Source organism: Schistocerca gregaria, chromosome 4 (assembly GCF_023897955.1).
Source record: "Schistocerca gregaria isolate iqSchGreg1 chromosome 4, iqSchGreg1.2, whole genome shotgun sequence".
NCBI lineage: Eukaryota > Metazoa > Arthropoda > Insecta > Orthoptera > Acrididae > Schistocerca > Schistocerca gregaria.
In genome coordinates this window covers 258,479,315-258,492,413 of record NC_064923.1, presented here as the reverse complement: position 1 = coordinate 258,492,413, position 13,099 = coordinate 258,479,315, and the positions used below count along the sequence as shown (strand labels likewise).

Genomic DNA, 13,099 nt, shown 5'->3' with positions numbered 1-13,099 from the left:
GTCAGCCTTTATTTGATCCCGTACAAGCCCCCAGAATTTGTAAGAAATATGGTTCTGATGATGACTTGATGATAAACTGCTATAATAAAGAAAAATCCAGTTCAGCTAAGGAAAGAACAAGTGATTAGAACAAGTGATATGGTAGTTTCAGTGGGCTAGAAATTGGATGAGATAGCACAATTATGTCAGAGAGCTATGCAGGAGATGTATGAAGAATGTGATTCTTGAGTTTCTCCTGGCATATTTGATAATCAAAATATCCACGGGTGTACTGCTGGTCTACAGTGTCCAATGGGCACAATATTTCGGCGATCATACATGTCGCCATCATCAAGTGAACTGACGGACTGAGCTCCTGTGAACGTGCCGGTACGGAGATCCGTACGCTATGGCTGCTCAGGGGGAACTGGGTTCGGTTGCGGTGAGTTTTGATGTCGTTTCCTTCTTTATGAGTGTACCCCTGAGAGAGTCACTAGAATTGATTAGTCAGAAGTTTGATGAGAAGACCACTGAACTTTTTAGGTATGTCTTGACTTTCACGTATTTTCTTTTTAATGGAGAATACTACGAACAAATAGAGGGAGTTGCCATGCATAGTTCCCTCTCACCAGTGGTAGTGAATTTGTACATGGAGAACTTCAAGGAGGAAGCCCTGTTGTCATCCGAATGGAAACCTACTTGCTTTTTCCATTACGTCAACGACACGTTCGTCACTTGGCCACATGGTATGGATAAACTCCTTGACTTCCTTACACATCTAAACTCCATACACCCCAACATCAAATTCACTATGAAGACTGAAACTGAGGGTAAATTACCTTTCCTTGGTCAAGAGGAGGGCTGACAGGACCCTAGGTCATGGGGTGTATCGGAAGACAATGCACACTGATCTGTATTTGCACACAGACAGTTGCCATCACCCTTCACAGAGGAATGGGGTACCTAAAACTCTTGTACATAGGGTGCGCACTATCTCTGATGCAGAGAGTCTACCCTAGAAATTGGAACATCTGAGAACTGTATTTAAAAAAAAAAAGGTACTGAGAGTGGCAGATTCAATGTGCTCTCTGCCCAACCACTACAGCACAACCTGTGGAGATGGATGAAATCACGAGGGAGGAGGTAGGCGCACTCTCAGGGAAAATTGCCCGCATTTTGAAGAAACACCGGGTTGGAACTGTGTTTTTTCCTCCGAATAAAACTCGTGCACTGATGGGGAGCGCAAAAGATGACCTCGGTTTGAGGAAGGCCGGCGTGTACCAGATTCCATGTCAATGTGGCAAGTCATGTATTGGTCAGACGAAGTGTACTGTTGAGGATCGATGCCGTGAACACCAGAGGCACACTCAACTGATGTATCTGAGCAAGTTGGCGGTCGCTGAACATTGTTTGTTGGAAAATCACACTATGGAGTATGAATGCACGAGGATTCTGGTACAGACGTCGAGATACTGGGACAGCGTTGTTAGAAAGGCCATCAAAATTCGCACCAATGACGACCTCATAAACCGTGACTGTAGCTACAATCTTAGCAAGGCTTGGGAACCAGCAATTGGGTTAATCAAGAGTAAATTGATCTAATGTATATTTGTGATGACCATGGCAGATAGAGCCATCACACCAACGTCATCTCAGACGCTGTAGCAATCTGTTCCACAGCGCGACCATGGCGCTGGGCACGGTTGGTGGAGGGAGTGCGCCGCGGGCGGAGGGTATTTAAATAGGTCACCGCCTCAACCGAACCCAGTTCCCCCTGAGCAGCCATAGTGTACAGATCTCCGTACCGGCACATTTACAGGAGCTCAGTCCGTCAATTCACCTGATGATGGCGACATGTATGATCGCCGAAATATTGTGCCCGTTGGACACTGTAGACCGGCAGTACACCCGTGGATATTTTGATTGTATGTAGAATGTTTAGCTGGTATCAGGATATAAGAGGCCTTGAAAGTAAAGTAAATGAAATTTCTATTCATTTAGAAAATCAACAGGAGATAGAAGATGGAAATGTTGTATGATTCTCAGAACATCTCGTCACTACCACCACCAGCTCTCTCCCAACTGAAAAACTATATTCTACCACCCTCGTACTGTAGCAATAATATGGGAAGAGGAGGACTAAGAATTATTGTAAAAATCAAATGTTTAAAAGTGCTTGACATTCAGAAATATTTTGCAGAGCATCAATTTGAGGTATGTGTCCAAGTGTAATAATTACAGGCATTTATAGAGCTCCTTCTGATAACTTCAGGTATTTTATAAGACAGAGTTTTGCTTCAGTATCTTACAAGCAAAACAAACAATACAATAGTGCTTTGTGATTTCATTCTACTGATTCATGCTGTTGTTGAAATTGATACAGCACTATCATTGAGTACCGTCAAGTTGACTTCAGTTCTGCTTGCTTTTCAGTACTTGTCATTAGTAATGTGTCTAGTACACAGTATAGCAGAAGTGCCTACTTTGTCTATAGTCACACTGCTATTACATATGGCCTCACTTTCTGGGGACATAATACACCAAATCTAAAAACCATCTTCACACTACAAAAATGAACTGTTAGAATAATTACCAACAGTTCAAGGCGAACACCCTCCAAGCAGGAATGGTATTTCAACAGTTAAATATTCTACCTTTACCATGCCTCTACATACAAAAAGTAAAATTAACATAAAAAGTGCACTGAAAATTTCAAAACCAACTCACATCTGCTTTCATATAATCCAAAAATGTGCAATTATATACATGTAACAAGAGTAAACAAGCTTTTAAAATGAAAGAAACAAATGTTCAAGGTACAAAATTGTGTAACAAACTTCCAGCACATATAAAATAAATAAAAAAAGTCTATATTTAAGGAAGCAATATTCAAGTTTTTAATGACCAACTGCTATTACAATGAAAACAATACATTCAGCAACATAATAGGAAACAATTATATTCATGTACTATGTTGGTATTATGTGCCATGGTCAATGTCAATGGTATTTGCAGTCAAATGTTTGCTGTGATCCAAATCAGTATTTTGAACAGAAGTGTTACAACTGTTATGTATTTTTATTTAAATAGATGTTTTAAGTTTTTTATATAGATGTTGGTACTTCCAGTCAGACACTATTTCATTTGTAAATGTATTTTTACTGTAATTGTATTGCTGAACTAATTTTCGAGTAGTATGAAAACATCTATGTCTGTTAAAGTGTTTTAAGCATGTTGATAGTTAAGATTGAAAATATTAACCATTTATTATTTTATTTGTTGTACTTTAATTTATGTGAAGTAGTACACTGTTATTTAATACACATGTAAATATATGTAATCTTAATCCTGACACATCCATGATGAATTCATTGCCTTATCAAGTCACATTAAAATGGCAGCTGCAAGATGTACATGAGGTAAAAATTGGCATGCATATTATCCGAGTGACAGATTGTGTGTGGAATGGAATCCAGCATACCAAAACCTTGTTTGTCTCACTCCACCATGTGGAATCTGGATTTACTGCTTAAGACATCCTGGTTCCAATTTGGGAGAGCCTATATTATGCATTCAGAACTATACTGCAGCTAGGAAGAAGGGTGCTGGCAGTTGACTGTTAAATGAAAACCTTGTAGTAGGTGCTGGGATGCTAAATTTTCTTCCAAATAACACCATTGAATGATAAAAATAGACAATGGGGCACGTAAAAATGCTGCTTGTGGAATTTGATTACTTTCAGCTCAGTAACTTTATATACTTGTGCTTGTCAGTAGACCAGTCTGTCTAGGGCAACTGTCAAGAGCATCCATTGTCTGGTTAGCATATAATATGTGTCCTATCATGTCCATTTTTTTCTAATACCTCTAAACAGTTCTGCATTACTGCAATAGATGGATGTTGATATGGTTATACAACTACCACTCTTATCAAGTCCATTACTGAGCCATTTGACAAAATCAGTTAAAGTGGTATGCTAATCAGTTCCAGAACAGAGGCATATATTATTCCTGATGAAGCAACGATTGGTTGCGAAAGCTTGCTGCCAGCGTTTTTGTTTGGTAAGATAGCAGAAGGTAAAACATATTCAGTAAACTAAAATTGCTTTTCCAGATGACAATGAAACTGATAATTCTCTTTTACTTCATGAATGATATGCTAATCAAACCACATATTAAAGCAATTTACAGATTATTACATAGTTTCAACACAAGTAAATCCCACTCACTCACTAGAAACCAAAGCAGTTATAACAAATATACTTACACACATAAGCTATAACAATTATACTTACACACATGAACTACAGAAGTTCTGTACTGTGTCATAAAATATTTAAATGGATGCCACAATTCGAAATAAGCATTTGCCACAATGGAAGGTAGTAATTGTTATGTTTAACAGATGTGTTTCAGAAAAGGTAAGCTCATCCAATCGCAGTGTGCTCCATACATGGTGTGCTTAAAAGGTAAAGGGTATTTTTGTTTTTCTTATTGAATGTTTAAATTTATTAACATCAAATTTGTTCCCTTCAAAACAATCCGCCACATATACTTGTGTATGTGCGGATGGATATGTGTGTGTGTGCGAGTGTATACCTGTCCTTTTTTCCCCCTAAGTCTTTCCACTCCCGGGATTGGAATGACTCCTTACCCTCTCTTTTAAAACCCACATCCTTTCATCTTTCCCTCGCCTTCCCTCTTTCCTGATGAAGCAACGGTTTATTGCGAAAGCTTGAATTTTGTGTGTATGTTTGTGTTTGTTTGTGTGTCTATCGACCTGCCAGCACTTCTGTTTGGTAACTCACATCATCTTTGTTTTTAGATATATTTTTCCCATGTGGAATGTTTCCCTCTACCTAAAAACAAAGATGACGTGAGTTACCAAACAGAAGTGCTGGCAGGTTGATAGACACACAAACACATACAAACATACACACAAAATTCAAGCTTTCACAACCAACGGTTGCTTCATCAGGAAAGAGGGAAGGAGAGGGAAAGATGAAAGGATGTGGGTTTTAAGGGAGAGGGTAAGGAGTCATTCCAATCCCGGGAGTGGAAAGACTTCCCTTAGGGGGAAAAAAAGGAAAAGTGTACACTCGCGCACACACACACACGCACACATATCCATCCGCACAATGTGCTCTTTATACCTGAGACCCAGAGCTCGTCCCATTTGCCCGATGTAAAATTTTGGACAATCCCCGCATGTAATTTTATATACTCCTGATTGGGAAAGTTTATCGCTCTTATTGTGCAGGGAATGGATTAAATTCCTATGTAAACTATTATTAGTAGAATATGCAACTCTGAAATTATGAGCTCTGAGCAAACGCCCCAATTTGTAACTTATATTGCCTATGAAGCGATAGATATCGTTGGCACTTGTTTGTCATCTAACACATCCCCTAGGGTGGAAGACATAATATTATTTTTATTTATTTTCTTGTTATACTTCTGTCTTACCAACTGAGGCCCATAGCCACAATGTGCGGATGGATATGTGTGCGTGTGTGTGTGTGTGCGCGAGTGTACACCTTTCCTTTTTTTCCCCCTAAGGGAAGTCTTTCCCCTCCCGGGATTGGAATGACTCCTTACCCTCTCCCTTAAAACCCACATCCTTTCGTCTTTCCCTCTCCTTCCTGAAGAAGCAACCATCGGTTGCGAAAGCTAGTAATTCTGTGTGTGTGTTTGTGTGTTTTGTTCTTGTGCCTGTCTGCCAGCGTTTTCCCGCTTGGTAAGCCTTGGAATCTTTGTTTTTAATATAAATACAGTGGTTGATGTGTCATAACAGTTCCATTATTTGCAAAAAAAAAAAAAAAAAAAAAAAAAAAAAAAAAAAAAAAAAAATTTGACATGTGAATGAGAGCATTATCGTGATGTAATTTTGGTAAGGAGTCATTCCAATCCCGGGAGCGGAAAGACTTCCCTTAGGGGAAAGAAAGGACAGGTGTACACTCGCACACACACACACACACACACACACATATCCATCCGCACATACACAGTCTGTGTATGTGCGGATGGATATGTGTGTGTGTATGTGTGTGCGAGTGTACACCTGTCCTTTTTTTCCCCTAAGGGAAGTCTTTCCGCTCCCGGGATTGGAATGACTCCTTACCCTCTCCCTTAAATCCCACATCCTTTCGTATTTCCCTCTCCTTCCTGAAGAAGCAACCATCGGTTGTGAAAGCTAGTAATTCTGTGTGTGTGTTTGTGTGTTTTGTTCATGTGCCTGTCTGCCGGTGCTTTCCCGCTTGGTAAGTCTTGGAATCTTTGTTTTTGATATATTTTTCCCATGTGGAAGTTTCTTTCTATTTTATTTACATCACCCTAGGGGATGTGTTAGATGACAAACAAGTGCCAAAGATATCTATCGCTTCATAGGCAATATAAGTTACAAGTTTGCTCAGAGCCCATAATTTCAGAGTTGCCTATTCTACTAATAATAGTTTACATAGGAATTTAATCCATTCCCTGCACAATAAGAGTGATAAACTTTCCCAATCAGGAGTATATAAAATTACATGTGGGGATTGTCCAAAATTTTACATCGGGCAAACGGGACGAGCTCTGGGTCTCAGGTATAAAGAGCATATTCCTACAAGAAGCGGTGATGGTACTAAGGGCTCTACTTATGCAGAACGCCTTGTGCAAATGGCTCATGTGCCGAGCCCTCCAGTTAATATCGAGTTACTTCATGCCGAGGTTATGGGCTTAAAACTGGATGTTTTGGAAGAAATGCAGATCTTTAAGCATCTGCAACATGATAAAGACAATATCCTTAACGACCAACTCCTACTAATAAACAGAAAATTTTTTGATGGTTTCGCACCTTTAATTTGTTCTTCATACTTGTAAATCTTATGATGTGGGGATTTTCATATGCGTGCGCTGATTGGCGAGCGTGGTTGGTCAAGCTGTTCATCTTTTTTCTTTTTTCATTTCCTTCATGATGAAGGTGATTTTAGCCCATTGCACACCTCATGTTTTATGCCTATATCTTTATTATCACGACATCTTTAGATTATGTCCCCTCAGCCACCCCCCCCCCCCCCCCCCACCCCCAGGCTAACTATTTGCTTTAGGAACAGTTTTAGAGTTCCTCCTGTTGTCGTAGGTAGCTTGATATATGTTTCTTTCCTAGCATAAGCAACCGTGTGCACTTATTTTTAAGCTTCATCTCTTATTTAGCTCGTCACTTATTCTATCCATTCTATTTTTTTATATACGTTGATCCACGGTTGGGAATATAAGGGCTATATAGCCACAACCCATGTATAAACATTCATGTCTTCGTATGCGCATGCGCATTCAAGTAACTTCCCTTGTCTTGCGCATGTGCATAGGTAGCAGGTCGGGCGTGTAAGTGAGTGACCATTTGTAGCTGTAGTTTATGGCACGTCATGGCCCATCAAGCATAGGCTGTTGTGAGGTGGAGGTTACACCATTAAGTTAAGTAACAGTTTAGATTTTGAACATATGTACTGTTTGTATTTTCCTTTTTCTCAGTTATAAATGTATAGCTATGGTGTTCTTTTAATCACTGACAAAAGTCTTCTTAGGCACTTGTGGATTTTATTGTTCTGAAGAAGGTGTAGTTATCTACGCTGAAACTAGGTTAACACTAGGTGCTTTTTTCACAATCAAGGTGGGTTTATAGTTTTTTAATACACCAAAAGTCACAGAAAATGCAAGCTAAAATGCAATCAGTAATGACACTATTGTGTCTGGGAGATGATGTTACATTGCATTAATCTTTAAAACTCTTTCTATGAGTCCATTATATGAAATTACTGTGTCAATTAAAAAAAAGTGAATCTTACCTTAAAAGAGTTAGTTCTGCAGATCCTGGAGAATGGTTTAACCTCAGCAGACATTTTTTCAAATCCTTTGAAGAACAAACACTACATTTTAGCAACAAATACTAAAATATTTTAAACAATTCATACTTACATTCAAATATCACAATAGATAAACTTCTCACAGATAAGTTTTACAAAAGAGGAATGATTTCTTGGAATTAATTTGGGAAAGTGGGCTGAAAAGGCAGTTCTTAGGGCTCTAATTTTAGAAGCCAGCAGAACAACCTGAGATCCAAAAGCACCTTGAGAGGTGACACAGAATATCTATCAAAATTTTATTAAAATATTTAGTTTTCAGCTCTCGAAACAAGAGGTTGAAACTCTTTTAAGAGAGAATAACAATCGTTCTGAATAACAATCATTTTCATTTGTTTCACAGAGATATTTTATATTTTTATTCCATATTCAATATTATGCTTAGTATTTAATGAATCACAATAACACATCTTCTCTGGAATGAGTCCTCTATTACTTCAAAACATACGCAATGCCTTTGCTAATGTTGCAATTCATTTTTTTCAGCAGGAACATTAAGTGAGAAATTGTATATTTGAATAACTGAATTCATAAATTTCACCTAATTCTTGAACCTATCACCAAGAAATTCTGATATTCAAATTGTTCTTAGCAAAGATCATATATTCATAGGTTTGAATGCAGTCTCTGACAATTTGTGGAAATCGAATGGAAAATTTGGAAAATATTGGCTGCTTAAGCACTGTCAGGAGAACAGAATTTATTTGAGAGACTAAAGGAACAACACATTATAGCACAAGTTTTCTACAATTGTCAGAATAAAACAGAAATAAGCTGTGCTTCATTGTAGGATTATTTGATAGATATTAAAACAGCATTCCATAAAAAAGTACCACATGGAACATTAGTCACAATTATTCAGCAGTATCAGAACAAACTAAAAACAGACCCCGAGTTCTTTGTAGTACATATCTAGGTCACTAGCACTGCAAACAAAGTTCACTGGATTAATCCAAACTGCAGATTAGAGATACTGATTACCGGTTAACAGAATGAGTACCACATGGTGGTACCACTTGTCATTAACATGAACAAGACTAACATCAGACTGTCCTTGCCCTTTTAAAATTTTCTTCTGCCGTGAGGACAATGATAGTGAAAGGACCCATTCTTTTTGTGGTGCTGGACTCTACTAAATTAAAAGCACCATCTAGAGAACACACCCACAGGATGTATCAAAGCATTTGATACTAACATGATGGTTGTACTGCATTTTAGATGCTGTTAGTAGAGCTGAGCAGTGGAGACATAATTGGGTTCTGCAGTGCTGCTGCACTGGTGGGCAGTGCTCTAACAAAGCCTCAAGGTATGACATGCCTCTGGTCTGCTCACATGATGTGGCATCATTGCTGCACAGAGTTCAGTGTTTATAAGCATGGAGTTGGTATTGTATGTCCTATGCTAATGTAAAGAAAGAAGAAGAGAATGCTACAAGATGTCAACTAATAGGGCAGTTCTAAGCATGCCAGATAGCTGCAAATGAATGCAGCCAACTTGCAGAACAAAGACTGTTGCCATACCCAGCTCAAGTCCAATCTCCAAATGTATCATAGTTGTTCCCTGCTGCTGCATATAGGTTCCAGCCACTCGGTCCAGAATCAGGGAAACAAATGAGGTGACCATCCAAGAAGGTGACATTCCTGCAGATGAAAATTCTCCATGAATGGCACCTGCCAAGCATTAGTCGATTCTGGGAGACATTTCCTGTGACATTGGATGTGTATCTTTACTAGCTGAAGAAGATTATGTTCCAAGATTCAAAGGCCATTGCACTAAACATTGCAAATTGAAAATACGTCAGCTGATAGGAAACTGTGTTGTGAGAACAGCTATCGATGACTGAATACAGCCCTTTCAATTTGTTATTTCAACTGAATGCAACCATAATGTTGTTCTTGGAAGATATTTCTTGCAGGCAACACAAGCAGTCACAGACTTCAGACTGACGAAGCTACTCCAACAAGTACACATGATGATGACTGTTCCAAGCAATTGTCTATCACTGGAGGCACACTTTCAACATCTTAAACAGAAATTGCATTTTTGTTATGTGAATAATATTTGTTATTTTCTTACTGACTTTTGCAGAGTGTATAAGCCATTTCACAACTGTACTGAAGTGTGTCCATGATGTAAGTCTCCATCTGAATTCAAAGATACAGTATCGGCAACAATAGATAGATTCATACCACATAAGTTAATAAGAGATGGGACTGATCCAACATGGTACACAAAACACGTCAGAACACTGTTGTAGAAGAAACGAAAAAAGCATGCTAAATTCAGAAGAACGCAAATTCCCAAGACTGGCTAACTTTCATGGCTGCTCAAAATTTAGTGCAGACGTGAATATGAGAAGCTGTTAATAGTTTCCACAATGAAACATTGTCTCAAATTATGGTTGAAAACCCAAAGAGATTCTGGTCATATGTAAAGTACACCAGTGGCAAAAAAACAGTCAATACCATCCCTGCACAATAGCGATGGAAATATTACCGAATTGAATTTGAAACCAGAACAGCTATTAGCATGCGTGGCATAAAAGTAGATATCTTAGGTGTTGCGAAACAACTCAAATCACTTAAGAAAGGCAAGTCTTCCAGTCCAGATGGTACACCAATTAGGTTCCTTTCACAGTATGCAGACACAATAGCACCTTTCTTAGCAAGCGTATACAACTGCTCACTTGACAAAAGGTCTGTTCCTCAAGACAGGAAAGTAGTAACGGTCACATCAATATTCAAGAAAGTAAATAGGGGTAACCCACTGAATTACAGACCCATATCACTGACCTTAATTTGCAGCAGGATTTTGGAGCATATACTGTACTCAAACATTATGAATCACCATGAAGAAAATGACTTATTGATACATAACCAACACGGATTCAGAAAATATTGTTCTTGTGATATGCAGCTAGCTCTTTATTCCCATGAAGTAATAAGTGCTGTCAACAAGGGATCTCAGATCGATTTCATATTCCTCGATTTCCGAAAGGCTTTTGATACCGTTCACCACAAGCAACTATTAATCACAGTGGCTGCATATGGAGTTTCATCTCAGTTGTGTGACAGGATTTGTGATTTCCTCTCAGAGAGGTCACAGTTTGTAGTGATAGATGGTAAATCATCAAGTTGAACAGAAGTGATATCTGGCATTCCACAAGATAGTGTCTTAGGCCCTCTGCTGTTCCTGATTTATATAAATGATCTAGGTGATAATCTGAGCAGCCCCCTTAGATTGTTTGCAGATGACACTGTAATTTACCATCTAGTAAAATCATCAGATGATCAATTCAAATTACATCTAGAGAGAATTTCTGTATGGTACGAAAAGTGCCAATTGACACTAAACAAAGAAAAGTGCGAGGTCATCCACTTGGGTACTAAAAGAAATCCAATAAATGTTGGGTATATGATAAATTGCACAAATCTAAACACTGTCAATTCAACTAAATAGCTAGGAATTACAATTACAAGCAATTTAAATGGAAAGGACCACATAGATAAAATTGTGGGGAAGGCAAAACAAAGACTGCACTTTGTTGGCAGAACACTTAGAAGATGTGACAAACCCATTAAAGAGACAGCCTACATTACATTTGTCTGTCCTCTGCTGGAATATTGCTGCACAATGTGGGATCCTTACAAGGTGGGATTGATGGAGGACATCAACAAACTGCAAAGAAGGGCAGTTCATTTCCTGTTTCGCACAACAGGTGTGAGAGTGTCACTGATATGATACATGAGTTGGGGTGGCAGTCACTGAAAAAAAGGCGGTCTTCTTTGCTGAGAGATCTATTTACCAAATTTTAATCACCAACTTTCTCTTCCGAATGCAAAAATATTTTGTTGACCCCCACCTACGTAGGGAGAAATGATCATCATAATAAAATAAGAGAAATCAGAGCTCAAACAGAAAGATTTAGGTGTTCCTTTTTCCCATGTGCCATTGAAGAGTGGAATGGTAGAGAAGTAGTATGAAAATTGTTCAATGAACCCTCTGCCAGGCACTTAAATTTGTATTGCAGAGTAATCATGTAGATGTAGATGTAGATGAATCTCAGAGAGTGCTTCTTCATCACCAAAATAATAAAATTCTTTGGAAACTTAATGGGAGTGAAATGCATCCTGATGCAGAAAAAGTAAGAGCTGTAGGAGATTTTTCAGCTCCTTGAGATATTCGTGAGATGAGATTTCCTCCAAATATACACTCCTGGAAATTGAAATAAGAACACCGTGAATTCATTGTCCCAAGAAGGGGAAACTTTATTGACACATTCCTGGGGTCAGATACATCACATGATCACACTGACAGAACCACAGGCACATAGACACAGGCAACAGAGCATGCACAATGTCGGCACTAGTACAGTGTATATCCACCTTTTGCAGCAATGCAGGCTGCTATTCTCCCATGGAGACGATCGTAGAGATGCTGGATGTAGTCCTGTGGAATGGCTTGTCATGCCAATTCCACCTGGCGCCTCAGTTGGACCAGGGTTCGTGCTGGACATGCAGACTGCGTGAGTTGACGCATCATCCAGTCCCAAACATGCTCAATGGGGGACAGATCCGGAGATCTTGCTGGCCAGGGTAGTTGACTTACGCCTTCTAGAGCACATTGGGTGGCACGGGATACATGTGGACGTGCATTGTCTTGTTGGAACAGCAAGTTCCCTTGCCGGTCTAGGAATGGTAGAACGATGGGTTCGATGACGGTTTGGATGTACCGTGCACTATTCAGTGTCCCCTCGATGATCACCAGAGGTGTACGGCCAGTGTAGGAGATCGCTCCCCACACCATGATGCCGGGTGTTGGCCCTGTGTTCCTCGGTCGTATGCAGTCCTGATTGTGGCGCTCACGTGCACGGTGCCAAACACGCATCGCTGAAGATGACACGTCTCCATTCGTCCCTCCATTCACGTCTGTCGCAACACCACTGGAGGCGGGCTGCACGATGTTGGGGCGTGAGCGGAAGATGGCCTAACGGTGTGCTGGATCGTAGCCCAGCTTCATGGAGACGGTTGCGAATGGTCCTCGCCGATACCCCAGGAGCAACAGTGTCCCTAATTTGCTGGGAAGTGGCGGTGCGGTCCCCTACGGCACTGCGTAGGATCCTACGTTCGTGGCGTGCATCCGTGCGTCGCTGCGGTCCGGTCCCAGGTTGACGGGCACGTGCACCTTCCGCCGACCACTGGCGACATCAATGTACTGTGG

At 39.8% G+C, this 13,099-nt stretch overlaps 1 protein-coding gene across 1 annotated transcript in view; it reads right to left on the bottom strand.

Moving 5' to 3' along the window:
- The window catches only part of LOC126268093 (calcium-activated chloride channel regulator 3A-1-like), a 137,880-nt gene that overhangs the window by 51,853 nt on the left and 72,928 nt on the right, over positions 1 to 13,099 (bottom strand). Inside the window, exon 10 of the mRNA XM_049973602.1 lies at positions 7,805 to 7,869. Within this exon, the coding sequence (XP_049829559.1) occupies positions 7,805 to 7,869 (65 nt within the window). The remainder of the gene's footprint in view (positions 1 to 7,804; positions 7,870 to 13,099) is intronic.